The sequence below is a fragment of the Chaetomium globosum genome, genomic scaffold (assembly GCF_000143365.1).
Source record: "Chaetomium globosum CBS 148.51 scaffold_1 genomic scaffold, whole genome shotgun sequence".
Classification (NCBI taxonomy): Eukaryota; Fungi; Ascomycota; class Sordariomycetes; order Sordariales; family Chaetomiaceae; genus Chaetomium; species Chaetomium globosum.
Window position 1 is genome coordinate 5,934,866 of NT_165976.1, and position 20,101 is coordinate 5,954,966.

Sequence of the window (20,101 nt, forward strand, 5' to 3'; positions counted from 1 at the left end):
CCGGAACCTCAAAGGCTGGGACGCGTCGCTTCCTAGGCGGCAGCGGTCACAACCGGGGTGGGCTCCGCGGGCTTGGCCTGAGTCTCCTCCTCGGTGGTGGCCGGAGCGGCGGCGGTGGCCTCAACCTCGGCGGGCTTGGCAGCATCCTCGGTGGCAGGCTCATCGGCCTTGGCCTCGGCCTCGGTCTCGCCCTCGGTGGGGGGAAGAGCGGGAACAGCGGGGGTCTCCTCAGCCTTCTCGGTCTTCTCAGCCTTGCCCTTGCCCTGCGGATGTATTAGTCCCACGCGACTCCAAGAATTTATAGTTCTGTACTTGTGATCGACTTACCTTGATGGTGGCACGGAGCTTCGAGAAAGCCGAGGGGGACTTGGGCTTCTCGGCCTCCTCATCGGACGAGGCATCCTTCTTCTTGCCGAAGGCAAACGGCAGCGAGCTCTTGCGCTTCTCGCTCTTGACCTCCTTCTTGGCCTCGCCATTGACGGCAGCGGGGACCTCAACGGCCTCGGTAGGGACCGTCGCAGGCGAAGAAACCTCGGCGGAGAGAGGCTCGCTGGTCTCGACAGCAGGGATCACTGGGGCAGTCTCGGCGACAGCTTCAGTCGTGGCGGGGATCTCCTTGGAGGGAGAAACCTCAGTCGGGGTAACAGCCTTCTTCTTGCCAAAAGAGAGGTTGCCGAAGATGCTTCGAGTCTGTTAGCAGATGGCAATTGACTTCTAGGTATCTTGTTTCTTACCTAGTGCGCTTGACTTGGGTGGGCCGGGTCTCGGCGGCCTCCTTCTTGTCCTCCTCCTTGGCCTCCTCAACCTTATCCTCGGGCTTAGCCTCGGTGGCAGCCTCAGTGGTAACAGGGGCCTCAGCGGCGACTGGCTCAACGACAGCGGGCTCGGCGGCGGTCTCGGCGGCAGGAGCCTCAACAGCCTCGGCGACGCTGGTCTCAGCGACCGGGGTCTCGGCATCGGCAGGCTTGGCCTCGGTAGCCTCGACGGCCTTCTTCTCCTCCTTCTTGCCAAGGAAGTTGCCGAAGATGGAGGCACGCTTGCGGCTGGCAGAGCGGCGCTTGGGCTCCTCCTTCTCAGCCTTCTCGGTCTTCTCCTCTTCCTTCTTGGGCTCGTCCTTGACAGCCTCAGCGGCAGCCGTCTCGGCGACGGGAGCGGCCTCCTCAGTGGCGGCAGCCGGCTCAGTGGCGGTAGGCTCGGCAGCGGGAGCCTTCTCCTCCTTCTTGACAGGAGCGGGCTTTAGGCCCTCAAGGGTCTTCTTGTAAGTCTCAGACTCAGTGACGGTGGCAGCAAGCTCCTTGGCCTCGGCAATCTTGGCCTTCACCTGAGCGACCCAGTTGTCACGGTCGGCAGTGTTGGCAGCCTTGAAGGTGTGCTTGTGTCCCTTGGCAGTCAAGTAGAACTTGTTCGTGCCATCGACGGCAGGCTCTGAGGCGTCGGCCTGTGAAGCGTTAGCGATGGCGCTACAATACGAATGATTCATTGGTCATCTTACGAGGTGGATGGCGCCGTTGGGGGCAGCCTTGTCGCCCTTTTCGCTGTAGAAGAGGAGACCCTTGCCGGTCTCGGCGGCCCACGAGGTGACATGGTGAGCAACATCAGCGACCTTGTCGGCCTTGAACGAGGTAATTGACTTGAGGTCGACAGGCTCAGTGCCGAACCAGAACAGCTGCTTGGTGTACAGGAAGTTCCTAATCGCTGGATTAGCGACGCGATAATGATAATGTCAATGCGACATGGGGCTGAGACTCACTTGGGGAAGTTGGCGCCTTGGCCCTTGTGCTCGAGGTGGCCCTCCTCAACGGGCTTTACCTCCTCGTCCTTCTTAGCGTCCTCAGCCGGGGCGGCAGCGGCCTCGGTCTCGGCGGCAGCCGGAGTCTCGGTGGCAGCCTCGGTGGTAGTCTCAACAGCGGGGGCCGCAGCTGTCTCGGTGGACTCGACAGCAGTCTCGGCAGCGGGGGTGGTCTCAACAACAGGTTCGGCGACGGGAATCTCCCTTCGCCACCTCGGCGGGCTTCTGAACGTCGGCCATTGTGGCTGTTTGAGAGTTTGCTAGAAAAGCAGAGTATCTCAAGAAAATTAGAAAATGGGTATCGGGTATCACGGAGAGGACAGAGAGCAGGAAAAAACGGGTGCCTCTGAGTGACGAATTATTATCACGGCGTGGCCTCCACTGATTCTTAGGGGTATCGACGAGGCGCGTTGTGTGCAAAGGGAAAAGAGAAAGAGAGAGGGAGGAGGGCCTGCCGCGTGATGGGCTGATTGGGGCTACTTATTTCGGCACGAGGCAGGTCACGGTTTGTGATGGGACGGCAACGGCTGGGGCCATTCTCGAAAAACGGCAACGGCTTGGCTACTGTGACTGTGTAGGGAGCTTTGTGCAGCCCCCCTCCTTCCCCCCCCCTTTCCCCCCCTTTCCCCCCCTCCAGGCAGACCCTGCTGCCTTTGCCCCCAGGTGACTGGTTCAATTTTGGATCTGTTCTCAAAACGGAAGCAAGCTCTGTGTGGCAAGAACGGCCAGTCGCCCCAATCACCGTCACGGGAAAGTGCTGCCGTGCCCTGGGCTGGCAAAAGGGGCGTGCAACGGCTTGTCAATGGATAGGCCAAGGTCGAGTCGCGACCAGAACACGAAATTGCTTCAAGCCGTTTCTGGACAAGGAATTCAAGGATCCAAGCTTGCCCTTGCACGCGTTCAAGCTGCAGCCCAGCAAGCGACCCACAAACGCTGCAGCCCAATGGCCAGTGCACTTCTGGGGTGAATGTCAGCCCACAGCAGTGGGGGTACTTGAGCTGCGAGTACCGGCATGTTCGCTGCACGTCGCGCAGCTCCCTGCGGCATGTTATGGAACCCACTGATGAGCACCGTATTCAGGCGTCAAGCTCTCATGAGGGTGGCAGACGCTGTCTAGCCCTTGTCAGGGTGACTTCGCTTGCAAGTTGCTCGTCTTTTTCCGCCAGGATACGGCCAGTCTCCTTGTCGATCTGGTTTTCCAGGTTACCCTCATCAAACACAGTCTCCATCAACCTCAGCCGTCCCCAGTTTGCATGTTACGGCACCTTTTTGAAGCGCCTGTTGGCTGGCGTCTCAAAGGGTTAACTGCGTTCACAAATTCGAATTTATTCATTATACAATCATTTTGGTGCACAAATCGTGACTCTCTTGGTTCGCTCTGACATGGCTTGACGATCTTGCAAATCGAGAACCACAAAGAATCCCGCTCTTGGTCGCAGAGCAGTCCCCTTTGTTTCCTGCATACTGTGTGGATATGCTCGCCGGCCACTACCGGTGCCCAGAGGTTCCACCTGTAAAATTTGTTTTGGGTGTAATCAATTTGAGGGTCCACCGTTTCCCTAACTTTGCGTTCAGTTTGCCATTTTCGCCATCGATAACATAACAGTCCACATGGCGATTCGGACCCAGACTGCCAGAGTTCAGACGACACTCAAATCTTGCAACCCGAGCCTTTCTCGGCATTTGCAAAGAAAAACTGGTTTGTCATGATGGCTTGTCCTCGAGTCCAAGCCTTTCTCTCATCCTCTCCAACTTACGGGTGCTCGCAGCGCGTTCCTGCAGCGGCTCCACGAAGTAATTTGAATCAGACTCGAGCCGGGATGCGAAAAGTGGACGTGATTTTCGGGAGTGTTGAAGATGTCGGTGTGCCTCAGATCATGGCCAAGCGAGGTTCCGTGCCCTCCCCTATTACACCCTTCCCAGCTTTGAAAGGCCTGCCACGAAAGGATGGTCAACCAGAATTATGTGATAGAACGACCACATAACTTTCGTACTGTGTATTCTGAAGGGAGTCATTCTGACTGTCCCAATAACAAAGTTGTCTGCCACGGGTCGGATGTTCTTCCCTGTCTTTCATGGGCTGATGACAGGTTCGGCGTGCAATGGGCAGTGGGTATCAAACAGGCCAACCCTTCAAACAACAACGCCAAGTACTAACTAGGGGTTTATTTGTCGTTGCATTCGAATAACTCAGGTTGGTTATCGGGCCTTCAGACAGTTGACGCACTCGACATCTTCATCAGCGTTTGCCTGGCTGTCAGTCGAGAGGGCTCTACAATTACAAGCCGCTATAAAGCTCTGGTAGCCACCATCGAAGCATGCATGACGCCTCTTGCAGGTCTGGCCTCGCTCCAAGCCAGCCAAGGTTGTGCATTGGTCATGCAACCCGCATATTCCTTACAGCTGCAGTCTCCTGAGGGTCCCGTGCCACCCACGAGTCTCCAAGGTGTTTCCTCATGAAGCGATTGGTCCCTCTCGGCTTCAGGTGGGCTGTGGTGCGGGTCCAACATTTGGCTAATTCTTCTCCCATCACCCAATTTCGATGCCGACTCGACAGTCAGATGTCATTCCTCGGAGTTTCAAAAGCTTTTTCGGGCACGCACCAGCAGCCAACTCCGTATCATTTCCAGACCTTCAGACAGGTAGACGCTTGTCGGCTTACTGCTTTATCGGGTGCATCGTGTCAACAACAGTGAGGTAACTACCCAATATTCCGTTGTTTTGCTGGCTCCTGGCAAGCTCTTCCTCCAGACTCACCGCCCGCCTCCGTCGAACACAAGCGAAGTCTCCTGTTGACGGCATGGAGCTCGGGGTTATGGCCTGTGGGGCCCCTCTGATCTTGTCTTGACTTTCCCCCACCCACGATCCACGCCCTTCAGCCAACTTCAAAAACCAGCTTCGCTCTCTTGTACGTAGATGGTGAACCCGGACAATGAGATAGGTTTTAAATATAGCCGGCTCCCTTGCATAATACCACTCAATGTCCAGGCCATATCTTCAATGAAGCGTACAATCTAGACCCTTTTTACTCAAGTCCTCTTGCCGTTTTCACGCTTTCACAGGCTCATGGAGATAACACGGGAAGAGCCTGGGTGACCAAGGTACGCTAGCCCTCTTGCAGCTAGCGTAGTTGATGGCGTTGATCCAGATCTTCGACGTTTCCACTTGCGGGGCCTCACCCAGAAATGGTTGACCGACAATGAACTTTCGGATCTACCACCATCAAGTCACATCAACCCTCCGAACCTCCCCAAGGTGACTCAAAGGCGGATCGTGTTTCCGTCAGAAGAGATGGCGATTTTCTCTCTGGGATGGCGACATTGACATTCCCATAATGAGTATTTCTTTTGCTCATTGAAAGCCGACACATTGCATCATTTGCACTCAAAATCTCTGCTTACTACCGTAACTAGCTTCGACTTACCCGCCTTGCGCAGAAGCATCCTCCCATCACACCCACTTATCGAGCTCTCGTCGATAACGGCCGCTGCCGATCCCTCCCGATCCCTCCTTCATGCCCTGACACGACACCACACTACACAAATCAGCCTCCTCAAGTACAGTTCGGAGTATATCGACTTAGTTACAAGTTTCCACCATTTGCATTACCAATGTGTGGGGGGTGGGAACAAACCTCGACCAACCTACTGTTGCCCTTCGTCTCAGCCGGCCCGCCTGACCACCTCTGGTCCGACCACAGCGAACTTCTTACCTCGCCTAGGACGCCCATTTATGCACGCCACTTGGGCCGGCTGCAGCCCTGACCGATTTCACGAGATCACTTGTTCATTCACAAGAAAGGGTGGGAGGGTCTGCACAGCCGAGATGCAGGATGGTTGTTGCGCCCATCTCCCCGCTTCTTCTCAATGCCTTCTCCCCCACCCCTCCTTCGGGATTGCAGAGGTTCTCTGGCTAACCTTCTCGGATCCCGGGGTCGGCCAACCAACAGCTCCTCAGGCCATCGTTACTTGCTCAACGGTCCAGCCAGCCAGCGCCTCTCTTGTCATCTGAGGCCCCTCAATTCTCCAATCGTCATCGCCCGACAGGTTTCGTTGCCGCCGTGCGAATGCTTGGTGAGGGGCGGGAAGGGGGGGTTGCACGGCCATTCCGTTCCAATTGAGCAAGAGCGGCACGCGACTCGTTTGTCGAACCGTGGCATCCCGTGGTTTGTACCACAACAATTGTAGAGTTCGTTGTACATGGGTACATGTACACACAGATGCTGCGGGGAAGCGAATGGGGCAAGCCTCCCGTGGTGATCCGGAATCGAGACATCTTCTCTATTCCTCCTCTCAGTGCTCGTTGTCGAGAGGCTGGGGCATCAGGGCAGAGGAGAGTTGGCTGACTCGCTTACTTTTCTTTTGCGCGTTGGGATGAAGGCTTCTTATAAGCAAGTGCTTTCAAGGTTCAAGGTGAGCAGTCAGTTACAAAAGAGGTTCAATATACTTCTCTTATTCCTCTAGTTAGTTATTGCTGTTTTCTCCAGGTTAATGCACGCCTCCTCTGCCTTGTCACAAAACATGTTTCTTATCGGCAAGTAACGAGCACTTCCAGGATGGATAATGCAACCCTCTGACCGTTTTTCTGATAAGGCGTCCTTGCTGCTCTTTCTGCCATTGTTGGATCGTTCAGTTAATCTCTTTACCATTTCAATTCATGGCCTAGAGTCGCACTCCCCTCACGCTGGTTTCCCCTGCAATCAGGGCTTATTCAGGGGTAACCGGGGATGTCAACGTTGACCCAATCCTCATTGCCTCTGGATCCATCTTGAACCCCATAATTGACAACCCCTGGCTGCATTTGCTGGGAAGGGCCCAGGGGTGTTGCTGGGATGTCAGGATGCCCGAGTGGTCTGTGGGGACAAAACAACGTCGTTCGAAGGCACCGTCGGCGAGGGTGGTCTCAAATGTCAACACCAACCCAAACAAACTCTAGCCGGCTGCTCGGTCTGCTGTTGATCCAGCCTAACCGCTCGTCGGACACATTCTTTTTCCTGGCATTTCATCTACGCATCATGCAGCCTCTGCAGGCATATTTCTCGCGCGCTCTATATAGACGGGTTAGCCACTGTTGAACAACGTTGAGGCGAAGGTTTACTTCTATCTTCCATCTGTTCAGACCCAGTTTGGTCCCAGACCTGCATAGGTACATGCACATTGCCAGGGCTCACATTGTTGCTTCGGGACTCCATCCTAGTTTTGGGAGCACTCATCCTTCCGTGACGATATGTTTTACAGTGCAAGTACGTATTTTGCAATTTGCATCCACCTCATTCTCATTCTAGACCCTCATACCACAAGCCTTCGAAGATTTACCTTCGATTTTCGTGACTTGTTTTCCCTCAATGCTGTATCAGTCAACTCCAACGCTAGCAAGGCTGGGAACACGCTGTTCCTACCCGACCACGGTTCGGTGCCGCGGAGAATTTGGTTTCTTGGCTTGTTATGTCAGTCAATCTCATTAGGAGACCGGCCTTGAAGCCCATGTTTTTTAGCGGCCGGCGAGGCCTAGCAAGCTGGTATTAGCGCGTCCTGTCAATATACCCTACATCCTACATGGCCGATGTATATTTCGTATGCTCTTTCGTGTGCCCATCCAATCATAGCTATTTACTATTTACAGCCTTTTTTGCCTCTTGCAATATGATAACGGTTTGGGGGGGGGGGGGAGGGGGGGGGATGTTGTGAACCGTTATAGTGGTCCTATCTCGTCCAATTGTCGGTTGGACATGGTATCATCATGTGGCAGTCACTTCTGTCTTTGGAGAGAGCCTCGCAGCTTCATCTGGACCGTGGTGGTCAGGAACCCACTGTGTAGCTTTGGGCCTCGGTTTGAATCCTTGATCGGGTGTAAGGGTACAGTTGCAAGTTTTTCAGCCTCCCGATCTCTCAGCATTGGCGACACAGAGTACATGAGATCTGACAGACTGAGACCCACACCCGACATCCCCCGATGCCCTGTCAGGTGCTTCCCGGCTGCTAGAGTCGGAGACTAGCCGAGACTACATAGGACCTAGAATAGTTACGACTATTATATGTCCCTGTGATGGGAATTGCAGCGTAAGGAGTGGGGAAACAATAACAGGAACCAGGAAGTATTGTGCCAAGTACGAAGATGTTGCTAGTTACCTCTTGTTCTCGCTGTAATAAGAGGTTCGACGGCTTTCATCTGAGCGTTGATTCTCCAGCGCCAGCCCTAAACTACTGTTTTCCGTTCCACAATATTTCCCGTGAGAACTCAGAACCCGTGGCTTTCCCATCTACTGTTCATATTCAATCTTGCCCTCATCCTCGTTGAAAAACCCTTTCCTCAACCACCCAGTTCTCCCACCACAAAGTCTCCCCTACCCTTGAGACCCTTCGCGCAAGCCGGGTCGCCCACTCGTCCACTCGCCCACTACTGGAAAATTGTAAGTCATCGATTCCTTCCTATCTCTCATGAATATCGTCACTCTCGTGAAGCCACTTCGCATTTACTCCGAGGTCTTCCCCTCGCGAAGCAGAAATCAGAGACTGCCTTATTCCTCCTCTCCAAAGTCTCCATTCCTCTCACCTGCAGGGCCAGAGCCATACCTCCGGTACTTAGGTACCTGTTCATTGGCATCGGAGCGCGATACCAAGCAGCTCCTTCCCAATCGAACCTCAGGTCGCCAGCTCCACAATCCGCCATAATCACCACGTCATTAGAATCTGGTGGTCAGGTCTGGCCTCTTCCCGATTCTTTAAGTAGCTCTATTTGAACATCTTCGCATTTCCCCCATCATCAGACATCTTGTCTTCCCCGATCCTCTCAACATCACAACACATTCATCAACATAACCCCCACTCATCAACACGGGACATTCATCATCTCCTCATAATGGCTCGAAAATCGAAGAAAGGCCGCACGGCCAAAATTGCTGACTCCAGTCCTGTTCTGCAGCCCCAAGAAAACCGAGGAAACCCGAAGCCACAAACACAGGCCCAAGGGACCAAGCCCCAAAAGAAGAAAAGTCGATCGAGTGCCGGCAACCGCAAGAACAAGAACAAAGCCGCTACCTCACCTGAAACGACAACCGCTAAATTAGACGTCCCCGACGGTTACCATCGTCCGAAGCAGCAGCCCAAGCAGAGCAACGACCACGGTTGCTTCAAGATGAATAATCCTCGGGTATGTTTGGTTTCCCATGCCATCGACACCTTCTCTAATCTTCAAAGCCCATCCATGCCCCACAGGCACAAGATCCAGAACCCGGTATGACAATGCCGTGGGATATGGATTTGAAATACGTAAGTGACCATTCAGTCATCTGTTCGATGTTGTTGGGGATGCTGACCAGCCCTTATGTAGCCCAAACCGTTGAACGATTACTGCGTTTGGACGTATGACCGTCCTGCCTACCATTCAATGCCCGGTCTAGACGCCGAGGATGAACTGTACAAACAGCTTGTCCGACACCGCAAGAGCCAGCTTCGCTTGCCATCTCCCCAGATGACTGAGGAGGAACGGAAGGCACTGCACAAGCAGTACTGGGACGCACGCCAGCCGCGGCTCTTCACAGCCAGATTAGCGAATTTGAACAACCCGAGCTCCCCCAAACTCTTTATTGCGGTAAGTTTGACCGACCTCACAGCGGTAAACGTGCTAACCCTGTTTTAGAATTCAGCTGTCGATGCTGGTGAGATCAGCTCGGTTAACGACAACTCGGTTTTGGTCCAACTTCTAAAAATCTCCGAGCTCGGCAGGATGATTATCGATCTCATCAATCCCAGCATCGGTGATCTCACGGCATTGGCCATGTCCTGCAAACGGGTGGCCGCATGTACGCGGGCCAAATTTGTGCGTGCCTTTTTTTTTGGGGTTTTTTCTCTCTATATACTCGAGCCCAATCCTTAATCTACGGTGCTAACTTTCATATGTAGGATGTTTGGGATTCCAGATCCGGCGTATTCCCTATCGATCACTATGGCGAAAAAGACGAGCAAGGCCGTATCACTCAGATCGGTGACTTTCGGGCCAACACCTTGGTGATCACCCCAACCTCAGACGAACCGAAGGTTCCTAAGAAACCTTATGAGACTGATTTTAGGAATATGATGCAGCTTTGTAAGTGTTCCAGTTATTATATGGTAACTAATACTAATCGTATATTGGTAGGCAACGCGGTTACGCAGATTCCATCAACCTTCCGTTCCATCGCCTTGGACCAGCTCCCATTCTTCGACGTCGGCATGTTTGAAATGATGGTGAACACAATGCCGAAACTAGATACGGTTACAATCACTCGGTGTTTGCTACTAGATATCACCAAGTTAAGGCCTTTACTCGAGGTTATTGACCGCCACCCGCGGTTCTTGGAGAGCAGACCCTCTCAGAACATGTCCGACAACCCCTGGGATGCGGAATCCAACCAGGACAAGCCGGAATCAAAGGCGCATGCACAGGCACAGGTGCAGGCACAGGCACAGGCCACTTCCTCCCAACAGAACGCCAAACGGAAGAAATACCAACAAGAAATGCTCAGAAAACAAGCCCGGCAGCCGAGTTACATTCGTCTCGATTTCTCGCCATTTTTTTTCCATGGCCCCGAATCGGGCCCACGTCTAGGCTCATACGGCGTTACCTACAACGAGCCGACGTTCAACGCGCCAAAGGCTGTCTTCGCTTTAATCATCCAGTGTCGGGACCTCGCCAACAAGGTGGGTATGGACTTGCTAAGCGACAGTTCGTCATTTTGGGGCTTCGTCCGCCGGTTACCCGGCCCCGACGCTCTCTGGGCTATAAAGGCCCGAGAGACTTTGATCACCTACGAGCATGAACTCGCTGTAGGTAAGAAGCCTATCAAGGTCATTTGGGATAGGTTCGCGGACGACCTTACGGCCGCTTTGACTGGGGACAACCAGGCACACCCCCACATTCCTAGCGCCATGGCGAGGTACCTGCCTCACGGTATGTCTGGGACTTACTGGCGAGAGTCGGAGAAGTGCCTCATGTGTGGTTCGACCTTCCCCGTATCTCTCTTTCCCATCCGCCGCGACGCTTGCTGGAGCTGCAAGATGGAGCGGTACGTCGAGACGATGGAAGATAGCCATCTCCGGTTGTGGCAAGAGGCCGCTCTTCGACATTGGCGAGCGGGACTTAAGCGAGACGAGGCAAACTTCCAGACGCTCATTTCGTATAGGAAGCCCACTTTGGACAAGGCCTTGGAAGACGTGAGGTGCGCGGACTGGGTAAGGATGTACTTCCTCGATTTCCACCCTCCTCCACAAAACACCGCCGAGTACGACTGGGAAACAGGCACTCCGCCGGAGCAGTTGTACTGCCCTCCGCCTCCCCGAGATCTCGAGCCCACGCGCGCCTCGATGGCTCGCTGGCGCTGGGACCGTGCCGCAGCCACTGCGGCTTTTGATTATCGGAAGGGAGGCCCTCAACGCAGTCATCCCTGCCGGGTACCGATCAGCACGGGTGACTATGCCGATTACAACTACGGCCCCGAGGCAGAGGTGCATTTCAACAGCCGTTGGCAGTGGAACCGACTAAGCGATAAGTTCTACAAAGAGATCGTTTTCGAGGAGCAGAGAGCCATGGATGCAAAGGGTGGCCGCCGCCGCTTGCCTCCGGGCATCACTGATGAGCATCACGCCTTCAAACAGCAGTTGAAGGAGGCTCGGAAGTCAACCAAATATTGCAAGAAAGTTCGGGACAGCGAGAGGCACGCCCAGAATCTCAGGGACAAGAAGTTGTACACCCTGCAGCTCCACTTCGTCGAGGACTGCTTGTTTTCCATGTCGACGCTGGCCCACAAACCCTTCAATTTGGACAAGCCCATCCCCGACCCGGGCGTAAATCCGGTCGAATATAATCGTCTCTTAGACGAGCATGGACGGATGAGCAACTATGGTTTCAGAAAGGACGGTTGCTGGCAATGAGCTTCATTGAACTATCATTTCTGTGGTAGCGCAGGGATGCTCTGGACTCGACGGCCGGACACATTTCATCAGGCCTCATTCCTAGTCCGTGAAATGTGCTAGCTCATTGATGCTATCATGATGGACGGCGGGACCATGCAACATGAAGATCTCGACATCTGCTTTCTTTTTGGCATTTTCATTTTTTTTCTTTGGTTCTTTTGTCTCACATGGAGCCAGTACCATTGACACTGGCGCCGGCATTACCCATCATCTGGCCGCATTTATGGCTCGGACTCTTGCATCATCGGCACTGGCGTTGGAGGTTGGCAGGGGCGCGCATCGCATCTCGGCATGGCGCGGCGTTAGGTCCAGAGTTGGAGACTAGTTTTTCACTACCCAACAAAGACTGGATAGGATAGCTAGGGAGTTGGGGAGCAGGTGCACAAAATTGGCGTTGGGTTGAGATTGGGAGGATGCGGGGGATGGGATGGGATGCCTTGCCGTCCACACGACTGAAGCCACTTTGCTTTGCTATTTACCTTTAGATTGAGTCTTTTCCTCCTCATCATTGTGAGGGAGAGGTCCTGCCTTTGTTATAGGAGGATAATTGCGTTTTGCTTTCTTAAACTGATGAGATTTTGGTGTTGCTTTGTGTGTGGTGCTATGATATGGACACCTTGGATTGATGATTGATCAAACAGGATCATGGTTGGTCTGCCCGCGCGTTGGGAAATATTTGGACGGCGGGAATGGCACTAGACATTTGGATCATTGAATTTTGGGGTGATATGTTCCTAGCCATTGGATTAGGGCGAGTTGGTTCTTACAGAGGTGGTATCAAATATAAGGGTATTAGATCCTTGACATACAAGCGCGGTTGGCACCAGCGCAGAGTTTTTACACTGACATACGACAATTTCCCATCACTGCACGCCGGCAGACGACGAGCTCCCTTGCTTCTCCCCCGTCCCCGGCCCCAGCACCGACCCCTCAAATCCCTTCCCGACAGACGCGGCAGACGCGGCAGAAGCAGCAGACGACAACCCAACGACGTTCCTCAACGTCCCGAAGCTCAGACAATCCCCAATCCGCCTCGTCCCGCCAAACAGCATAACCAGCCTCTCCACGCCACAGCCCCACCCCCCCGTCGGGGGTAGGCCGCTCGCCAGCGCGCGCACGTAGCTCTCGTCGATAGCGCCCCCATCCGATGCCGGCTCCCCCACATCACCATCACCACCACCACTGACGTCGGCGGCTTTGCCCTTGGTCTTGGCGGCCAGCTGCTCGGCAAACTTGCGGCGCTGCTCGAAGGGGTCGTTCTCCTCCTCGTACATGTTGGCCAGCTCGCGGCCGGCCATGAAGAGCTCGGTGCGGGCCGACACGGCCTGGCCGGTGCGCGGGCAGGTGAAGGACTTGGAGAGCGGGGACATGCAGACCGGGTGGTGGGTGATGAAGAGCGGGGCGTGCGCCGAGCGCGGCTCGATGTAGGTTGCTGCGAGGTGGTCGAGGAGGTGGGCTAGGTCGGGAGCGGAGGCGGCGGTTTGGTCGAGGGGGATGTTGTGTTGTTTGAGGAGGGATAGGAGGTCTGGGAGGGCGGTGGGGGAGGTGAGCGTGGGGAGGGTGAAACCGAGGGATTCTTCGAGGCTGGGAATGAATTCGGCTTGTTGAAAAGGGCGTTCGAAGGCGGGGAGGTCGATGGGAGGGAGGGTGGAGAGTTTAGTGGAGATGAGATTTTGGCAATGGGCGGCTGCGCCGCGGATGAGGTCTTCGGTGAGGGAGATCAGGTCCTGGAGGTTGGCGTAGGCGTGGTAGAATTCGCAGATGGTGAATTCGGGGTTGTGGGTTTGGTCGATGCCTTCGTTGCGAAAAGCTGGGCCGAGCTCGAAAACGCGGTCCACCCCGCCCACAACGAGGCGTTTGAGCCAGAGCTCAGGGGCGATCCGAAGAGAGACGTCCCTGGATATTGTCTTGGCTGAGACGGTAAAAGGGCGGGCATTGGCGCCGCCGGCGTCTCCAGCCAGGATGGGGGTCTGGAATTCGAGAAAGTCCCGCTCGTGCAAGAAATCGCGCAGGTACTTGGTGAGATAGGACCGCAACCGCAGGATATCCCTCGTCCGAGGATTCACGAGCATATCTATATGCCGATGCTGCATGCGGGACTCCTCGTCGATGAGCTTGGTAGGGAGCGGGATAATGCTCGGGGTCAAGATCTTGGGGAGGTGGGTCGCCTGGATGGAGAGCTCGCCAGTTGACGTACGGATGGCTTTCCCTTTGATTGATATGATATCTCCTCGCTTAAGAAGCGCGGCAAGGTCCTTCAACGCGTCAACGCTGGTCCCATCTTCGAACTTGCCAAAGTTGCAGACGCCCTGAGTTCGCTCAAACTCGCTCTCCAGATGGAGGAAGACGAGCTTAGAACTGGCGCGACGGATCGAGTCGACACGACCGTGTAGCGTCACCTCCTCCTCGGCGACGTCACCGTGTTGGACGTCGGCGTACTTCTTGCGGAAGTCGGGGACGCGCATGGGTCGGCCATTGGGTTGGAGGCGGGGGTACTTGAGGGCATTGGCCTGCTCCAGCTCCTGCTGCCGGGCCAAGTGGAAGAAGCGCAGGTAGACCGGATTGGGCCGACCCGCGGGCTTCCACGAGTACGGGTGCAGGAACGGGAGGCACGGGGTTCGCCTCATTGTACCATCTAGCATGTAAGTAAGGTTAGTTGGTGTTGCATACCTAACGTAACATGGAGAGAAGACCATTCGGGGAAGTAGACAAGTCAGAAAATAGGCAGGTATGATCATGCGCGCAAGCGCGTCAGTCGCAACGGTTCTTGATGATGCGGTTCATCATTGGATCTACAAGGGGGGAAAACCACAGAAATTTGGACTTACAATGCTTGGGTGCTCCTTGAGCTCTGAGAGTTGAAGTTGTCCCACCATGAAGCTTTTCAACATTTGAACTTTTTTTGCAGGGGATGGAGCCCAAAAACTAGCCAACCAGGGCCGCACAATGGCCCTCTTGGCAGCCAATCTTGGTTCTGCCGAGAATCTCCCGACCTTGGCATGACGAGCAAAACCGCAGCCTTCACATCTAGACATCTAGATCCAAATCCAGTTCTGAAAGAGTAGCCGACAAACAGCAACAACACCAACTAGAACACTCACCAACCCACCTCAACAGGCCATCACATACCGGCCCACCGGAATCGACCCCCCCCAATCCAATCCATAACCAAACAACCCCTCCCCCCCAACCACCAAAATGTCCTTCCTAGGCCTTGGCCGTCCGCAGCCCACCTCCGCCGAGAAGATCGCAGCGGTCGAGAACGAGCTCAAGGTGATTGCCGAGATGCACACACGGTAAGCATGCCTGACCTGCCCTACCCATCCCCCTTTCCCCTTCCCGCATAGCAACCAACCCAACCCTACCCAGTCAACCCATTCCCCCCCACACCCCCAACTGACATAACAACAACCAACGCTAACTCCCTCCCTCCCAACCCAAACAGGATGCTCAAAGTTTGCAGCGCCAAGTGCGTGGACAAGTCGTACCGCGAGGCCGAGCTCTCCAAGGGCGAGGCGGTGTGCCTGGACCGGTGCTCGGCTAAGTTCTTCGAGGCGCACACGACCATCTCGGAGCAGCTGCAGAAGGAGGGCGCGGCGCGCGGATTCGGGCAGTAAAGGGGGTACATCACTAGAAGGGGTGGAAATCTCTGAGGGGTGGAAACCTCTCAAGGGGGATCTCTTCCTGAATCAGGGTATGAGACATACATACGTATGTCTGATCTTGGGTGATGGGAGAGGGGCGGGTTAAAGCCGGTGCTTGGTCGGTTGATTGGGGTCATTGACTACCCCTTTCTCGGCTGGGTTGGGGAAGGGGTTTGCCGAGTCGAGTCGAGCGTGTACAGATATGGGACGGGACAAGGCGGGACGGGGCATGGAGCTATGATATCTCTGTTGTTTTGGGCAGTTTTACTGGTTCTGGCTGGCGGTTACCTAGATGGCTGGTTCGCGGACCGATGACGATGCCCGGGTCGGTGGTTTGTTTGGGCTACGGCGTGTATTATAGAACCGACTGAACACGGGGGAGCAACTAGAGGTCCGGTGAGACCACGGATGGGGCTGGACTGTAACCATGGCATCTCTTCTCCGCTGATGCGCCGACGCTATCTTGCTTGAGCTATCCAATATCGTATGTAATGCACCCAAAAAGCCAAATCCCACTGCATTAATGCAACCCCATCTGCAAACGCCCAACACCATCCTCCGACCCACCCGACCCGACTAGCATATCCAAATACAAAAAAAATTCAGCTCTCACGATCCCCCCACCGCTTGGGCGGCAGCTCCCCTCGTTATATTCGGCCCCGTCCCAATCCCCGTCACCGTCCTCACAAACCAATGCACCCAGCTCTCCGTCTCGAGCACCTCTCTTAACTCGTCCGCCCGGCGCTCGACATCCTCAACTTGAGCCTCGAAGTGCGCAACCCCGTCCTCGACCTCGTTCACGCGTGACACCAGCGCGCCGATCTCGTACTCCAGCTTGGCAGCCAGCATCTCAACGTCCTTGACCGCCTCAGCCAGGCACCCGCGCTCCTCGGCGACAAGCTCACCGCTACCGTGCCGGGCACGCTGGTACGCCTCATCCATGGCGTCGTGCAGGGCCTGGAGCTCCGTTTGTTGGGCTTCGAGGGTCTTGTCGAGTGCGGTGACCGCCGAGAGCTTCCCTGACGTCCAGGGTGCCAGGCCCGTTTGGATTTGTTGTAGGCGTTTGTAGAGGCCATAGGACAGTTCGGACTGCGAGCGCAGGCTTGCCAGGTCGATGGTGCCTGACTGGGTATCGGCTAGGGTAACGAGGTCTTCCCAGTAGAGGATGGCGTCCTCGGCCGCGCTGAATGATAGTCGCCGCGGGTATCGGGCCTCGCCGAGGCGGTGGCTCAGGGATGCGAGGCAGTCAACGCTGCGACGGCGCTGCAGAGACAGCAGCGGGCCGTCAGAACTCCGCTCAATGGCGAGGACGGGTCCCTGTAGGTCTCCATCGGCCACAACCGAACCCGGAGCGGAGACATTGGTGCTGCGGACGTCTTTGGCCATTTCGGCGAGCGCGTACTCTAACCTTTCCTTCTCTTCAAGCGTTTGGAAGGGCGTCCCGTAAGGTTGGGCAAAGTCTTTGGTGGCCAACTTCTCACCGGTTTCGTCTACACATAAAGTAGGTATCGCGGGGGCTGGTTCCGCCGCTTCATTATCTCTTATGGCAGGGAGATAGTCTTCCGGCCTGACCTTCCATGAAAAGGCCTTGCCCACGGTGACCGGGCTCGTCATAACGGCTGATGACTGGGCTAGCGTTGAAATACTAGGGCTGGAGTACCCGCTCATGGCCGAGTCCGGGGCCTCGTCCTTGGAAGGCCGGCTGACGTGCCCTCTCCGGCTGCCTCCGACAGCGTCTCTAATGCGTCCCAACCCTGAACGAGCGTCGTTCACCTTCCCAGCGACGCTTTTGAAGACATTCTTTCGCAGGGCGTCTCGATCGCCACCACCAAGTGTGTCTGCCCCCATGGGCAATGAGTTTGTAGGTTGCGGCGGAGTGGGCGCGGGAGAGTCTTCCTTCTTGCTGGGTTCCGGCTCTTCCTCTATTGGTGCCGATTGTGTCCTCCTGCTTCCCACTTGGGGGCTAATTTCGTCTCTGAGTTCCTTTCCGAATGCTGACAAGGTGTGATCATGCTCGTGATCCGAAAGGGCCCTTCTTGGTTTTCCATGCCACAGCCATTTCGGGCGTTCTCCGGAGACCAAACTGATAACCTTGTTGAGGTCTAGAGTTTCAATGTCCCCGATGTTGGCCTTATCTCGGCCGCCTACCATACCTATGACAAGCTCGCCGCGCTTTCCGCCTATCTCGGCCACTGTGGACTTGACCGCCCTTTGTACACCCCATCCGCCGTCACCTGCCGCTGCTTTGGCCGTCACGCCGCGCAGTCTGTGCAGGGTTTGCCGGTCGAGGCGGCGCGTCCTTTCTAGCCTCATGGCCTTTTGGAAGGTGCCGACGCCCTTCTTCGTGCATTCAATATCGAACACATCCTTGGACACCGGAGCCCCCCAGTAGCTGAGCCGGTTCCTTGAGCCCAAAAGGGTACCGAGCAAGGCAGCGACTGTGGTTGGCCCTAGGATGCCGTCGGTCGGCTCGATGTTGAAATAATCGGAGCCAATCTCGGTCCACCAGTCGTTGATGGCTTTCTCGGTGACGTCGCAAAGGAGACCGTCCATGTACTCCTGCTCAAGCTTTCCGAATAGGAAGAGAGCCACCTGGCACAGCTTTACAAGCTCGAGAACGGCTTGGATGAAGGGTATCCTGTCGCTGGTCTTGTACATCTGCATGAACTTGGCTTGAGTGGCCGATGTCGGATCTGTCAATGTGAGGCCGGACCGCCCCGAGCAGCCCAGCCGCTTCAGATTCTCGTTAACAATGAATTCCTGGCGATGCTTCCGTATGTCGCCTTCTGGCACAGGGATAACAGTCAGAGCTGAGGGGAAGCTGCTGAGGTTGGTGACCATGAGTTCCCCGATCTCTGTTTCCTTCGGCCGCGCGTGGTATTGGTGGATGGCCCGGAAGTAAACTCTCAGCCTCGGCGACCAGTCCCTCTCGTCTGCGGGCACCTCTAACACACCAACAACCACCGAGTGCCCTGGGTCGCCCGTGTAGGCGGCAATAACGAGTGTGGGCGACTGGCGTGAGCACGCCCACTGTTCGACCAAGTAGAGCTCGTAGCCGGGAAGGACATGTCTGCGCTCGACAATGGCAACCGAAGGGTCGCCTTCTAGAAACCTGCACACAAGAGCTGTCAGTCGCCAGAGCAGTATGGATGTTGCGTGATCAGAGGATGCCTACTTGAAGGCAACGGGATCCGGGAGAACGACACGGCGCCGGCCCGTGCTATGGGTGGCAGTGGCGGGGGGAGCGCTGCTCATGGCAGCGCCGTCCGGTGTCTCTGGAGCGGCCGACTTCGCATTTCTCTGTTGTTGGTGATGCGAAGCTGTGCGGGCCAGCGTCAGTTCTTCTTCCCGGTGAGCCCTTGGATCTACGGCGGTCGGGAAAGAGAGGCGGAGGGACATAATGTCGGTGCTCCGTCGACGTCAACGGAGCAATTGAGCAGGGCAGAGACCCGGTAACGGCGCCCCAGGGGGGTACATCCATGTCCACGGTAGGGACCACGGCCGAAGTTAGCGAAACACCCAGGCCCAAAGTCCAGGGCCCATCGTGGGGCCGATAGAAGCGGTGTGGAGAGTTAGGGTAATATGCCGCACTGTCGAGTGACTGGGCTGAAGGAACCTGATGAAGGCTTCCACAGTTCGCTATTGTGTACGAAGTACGTTGCTGAAAATCTATCAACGGTAGTTGCGACCAGGAATGTGGAATGCGGGATGCATTTGGTGTTGGCTGGTTCGGTTCAGCAGCAGGCAAGCAGGCATGTGATGCAATGTGCTCGGTGGGATTTCAGGGCTTGCGGCCTGGACCAACATCAATTCCTGCGCATATGTAGTCGAGCCACTGGAAGGACCCGGGGCTCCATTGCAGCGAGGTGCATACGTCACCTGGACCAGCCAGCAAATTAGCGCCTGCCATTCAAATGGTACCGCGGACGGGCCCGCTTGCAGATTGGATTGGGAGTTCGGCAAAGGAATGCAATCCCCAGCGTGGCAACCCAAAGCCGAACTACTAATAAACTTGGTCCAGGCTCGGCGACACAAGAGACGCCCGACCCCGCCGCCGACACCCTCCCTAGTAAACCCATCCCATCTTCACCAGCATTCCTTACTTTACCGCCGACAGGACAATGCTGGGCGCCTCTGCGCCATAGCCCACTGCTGCACCGCACCCACCACGCCGTGGGCACCCCTCGCACCTACTACACCAGCACCCGAGCACCAAGTCACAACCTGGAACAATGGAGGCAAAACAAATCGAGGCAAAACAGAGGCTGGACTCCCTCCTGGACGAGCTGTCCAAAGCGAACCGTTTGCCCAGGCTCTCGTCAGCTGTCAGCGATGTCGATCAGGTCATCCAGCTGCTCAGTGAGGCTCGGGAGAGGATAGCCGAATGTTGGTGTTTTTGAGAGTTTTTGGGCCCTTTTTTCTGCTTCCTCGGCTGACATGGGCGCAGCGGGTATGGACCCTCACACGGCGAGCCTGACCATGACGATGCTTCAAAACCCTATCAAGTTTGCGTTTGGGAAAATAAACGACGACCTGAAGGCGGCCTCATCGTCACACAAGAAGGTGGGGAGGTCGTTAGACAAGGCATGTACTCTTCTCGTCCGCCCCAGCAGCCCTGGCTCAGAGCCTTAACTAACATTTGCTCGCCACCAGCACTTCCCGCTCAAGCCACTGCCGACGGACGATGACGGTATGGAGGATCGCTTACCCTTGGTAAA

General features: G+C 55.6%; 5 protein-coding genes across 5 annotated transcripts; 2 read left to right on the top strand and 3 right to left on the bottom strand.

Annotated features, from left to right (window-relative positions):
• Nucleotides 1–32: 32 nt before the first annotated feature.
• CHGG_01912 (uncharacterized protein) lies at nt 33–2,836 on the bottom strand (the record flags this gene model as incomplete). Its single annotated transcript, XM_001221132.1, has 6 exons — nt 33–263; nt 328–682; nt 735–1,438; nt 1,493–1,688; nt 1,751–2,049; nt 2,783–2,836. 6 exons carry the CDS (start codon nt 2,834–2,836, stop codon nt 33–35), a joined length of 1,839 nt encoding a protein of 612 aa, XP_001221133.1.
• Nucleotides 2,837–8,647: 5,811 nt separating this feature from the next.
• On the top strand, nt 8,648–11,697 carry CHGG_01913 (uncharacterized protein; the record flags this gene model as incomplete). The annotated part of the gene is made up of 5 exons (XM_001221133.1): nt 8,648–8,857; nt 8,986–9,057; nt 9,428–9,607; nt 9,691–9,874; nt 9,926–11,697. 5 exons carry the CDS (start codon nt 8,648–8,650, stop codon nt 11,695–11,697), a joined length of 2,418 nt encoding a protein of 805 aa, XP_001221134.1.
• A 905-nt stretch (nt 11,698–12,602) lies between these two features.
• Nucleotides 12,603–14,366, bottom strand: CHGG_01914 (uncharacterized protein; the record flags this gene model as incomplete). The annotated part of the gene is made up of 1 exon (XM_001221134.1): nt 12,603–14,366. The coding sequence occupies one exon, from the start codon at nt 14,364–14,366 to the stop codon at nt 12,603–12,605; it is 1,764 nt and encodes a 587-aa protein (XP_001221135.1).
• Nucleotides 14,367–14,937: 571 nt separating this feature from the next.
• Nucleotides 14,938–15,356, top strand: CHGG_01915 (uncharacterized protein; the record flags this gene model as incomplete). Its single annotated transcript, XM_001221135.1, has 2 exons — nt 14,938–15,035; nt 15,185–15,356. The coding sequence occupies 2 exons, from the start codon at nt 14,938–14,940 to the stop codon at nt 15,354–15,356; spliced, it is 270 nt and encodes an 89-aa protein (XP_001221136.1).
• Nucleotides 15,357–15,671: 315 nt separating this feature from the next.
• On the bottom strand, nt 15,672–18,782 carry CHGG_01916 (uncharacterized protein; the record flags this gene model as incomplete). Its single annotated transcript, XM_001221136.1, has 3 exons — nt 15,672–15,855; nt 16,075–18,495; nt 18,559–18,782. 3 exons carry the CDS (start codon nt 18,780–18,782, stop codon nt 15,672–15,674), a joined length of 2,829 nt encoding a protein of 942 aa, XP_001221137.1.
• Nucleotides 18,783–20,101: the final 1,319 nt, after the last annotated feature.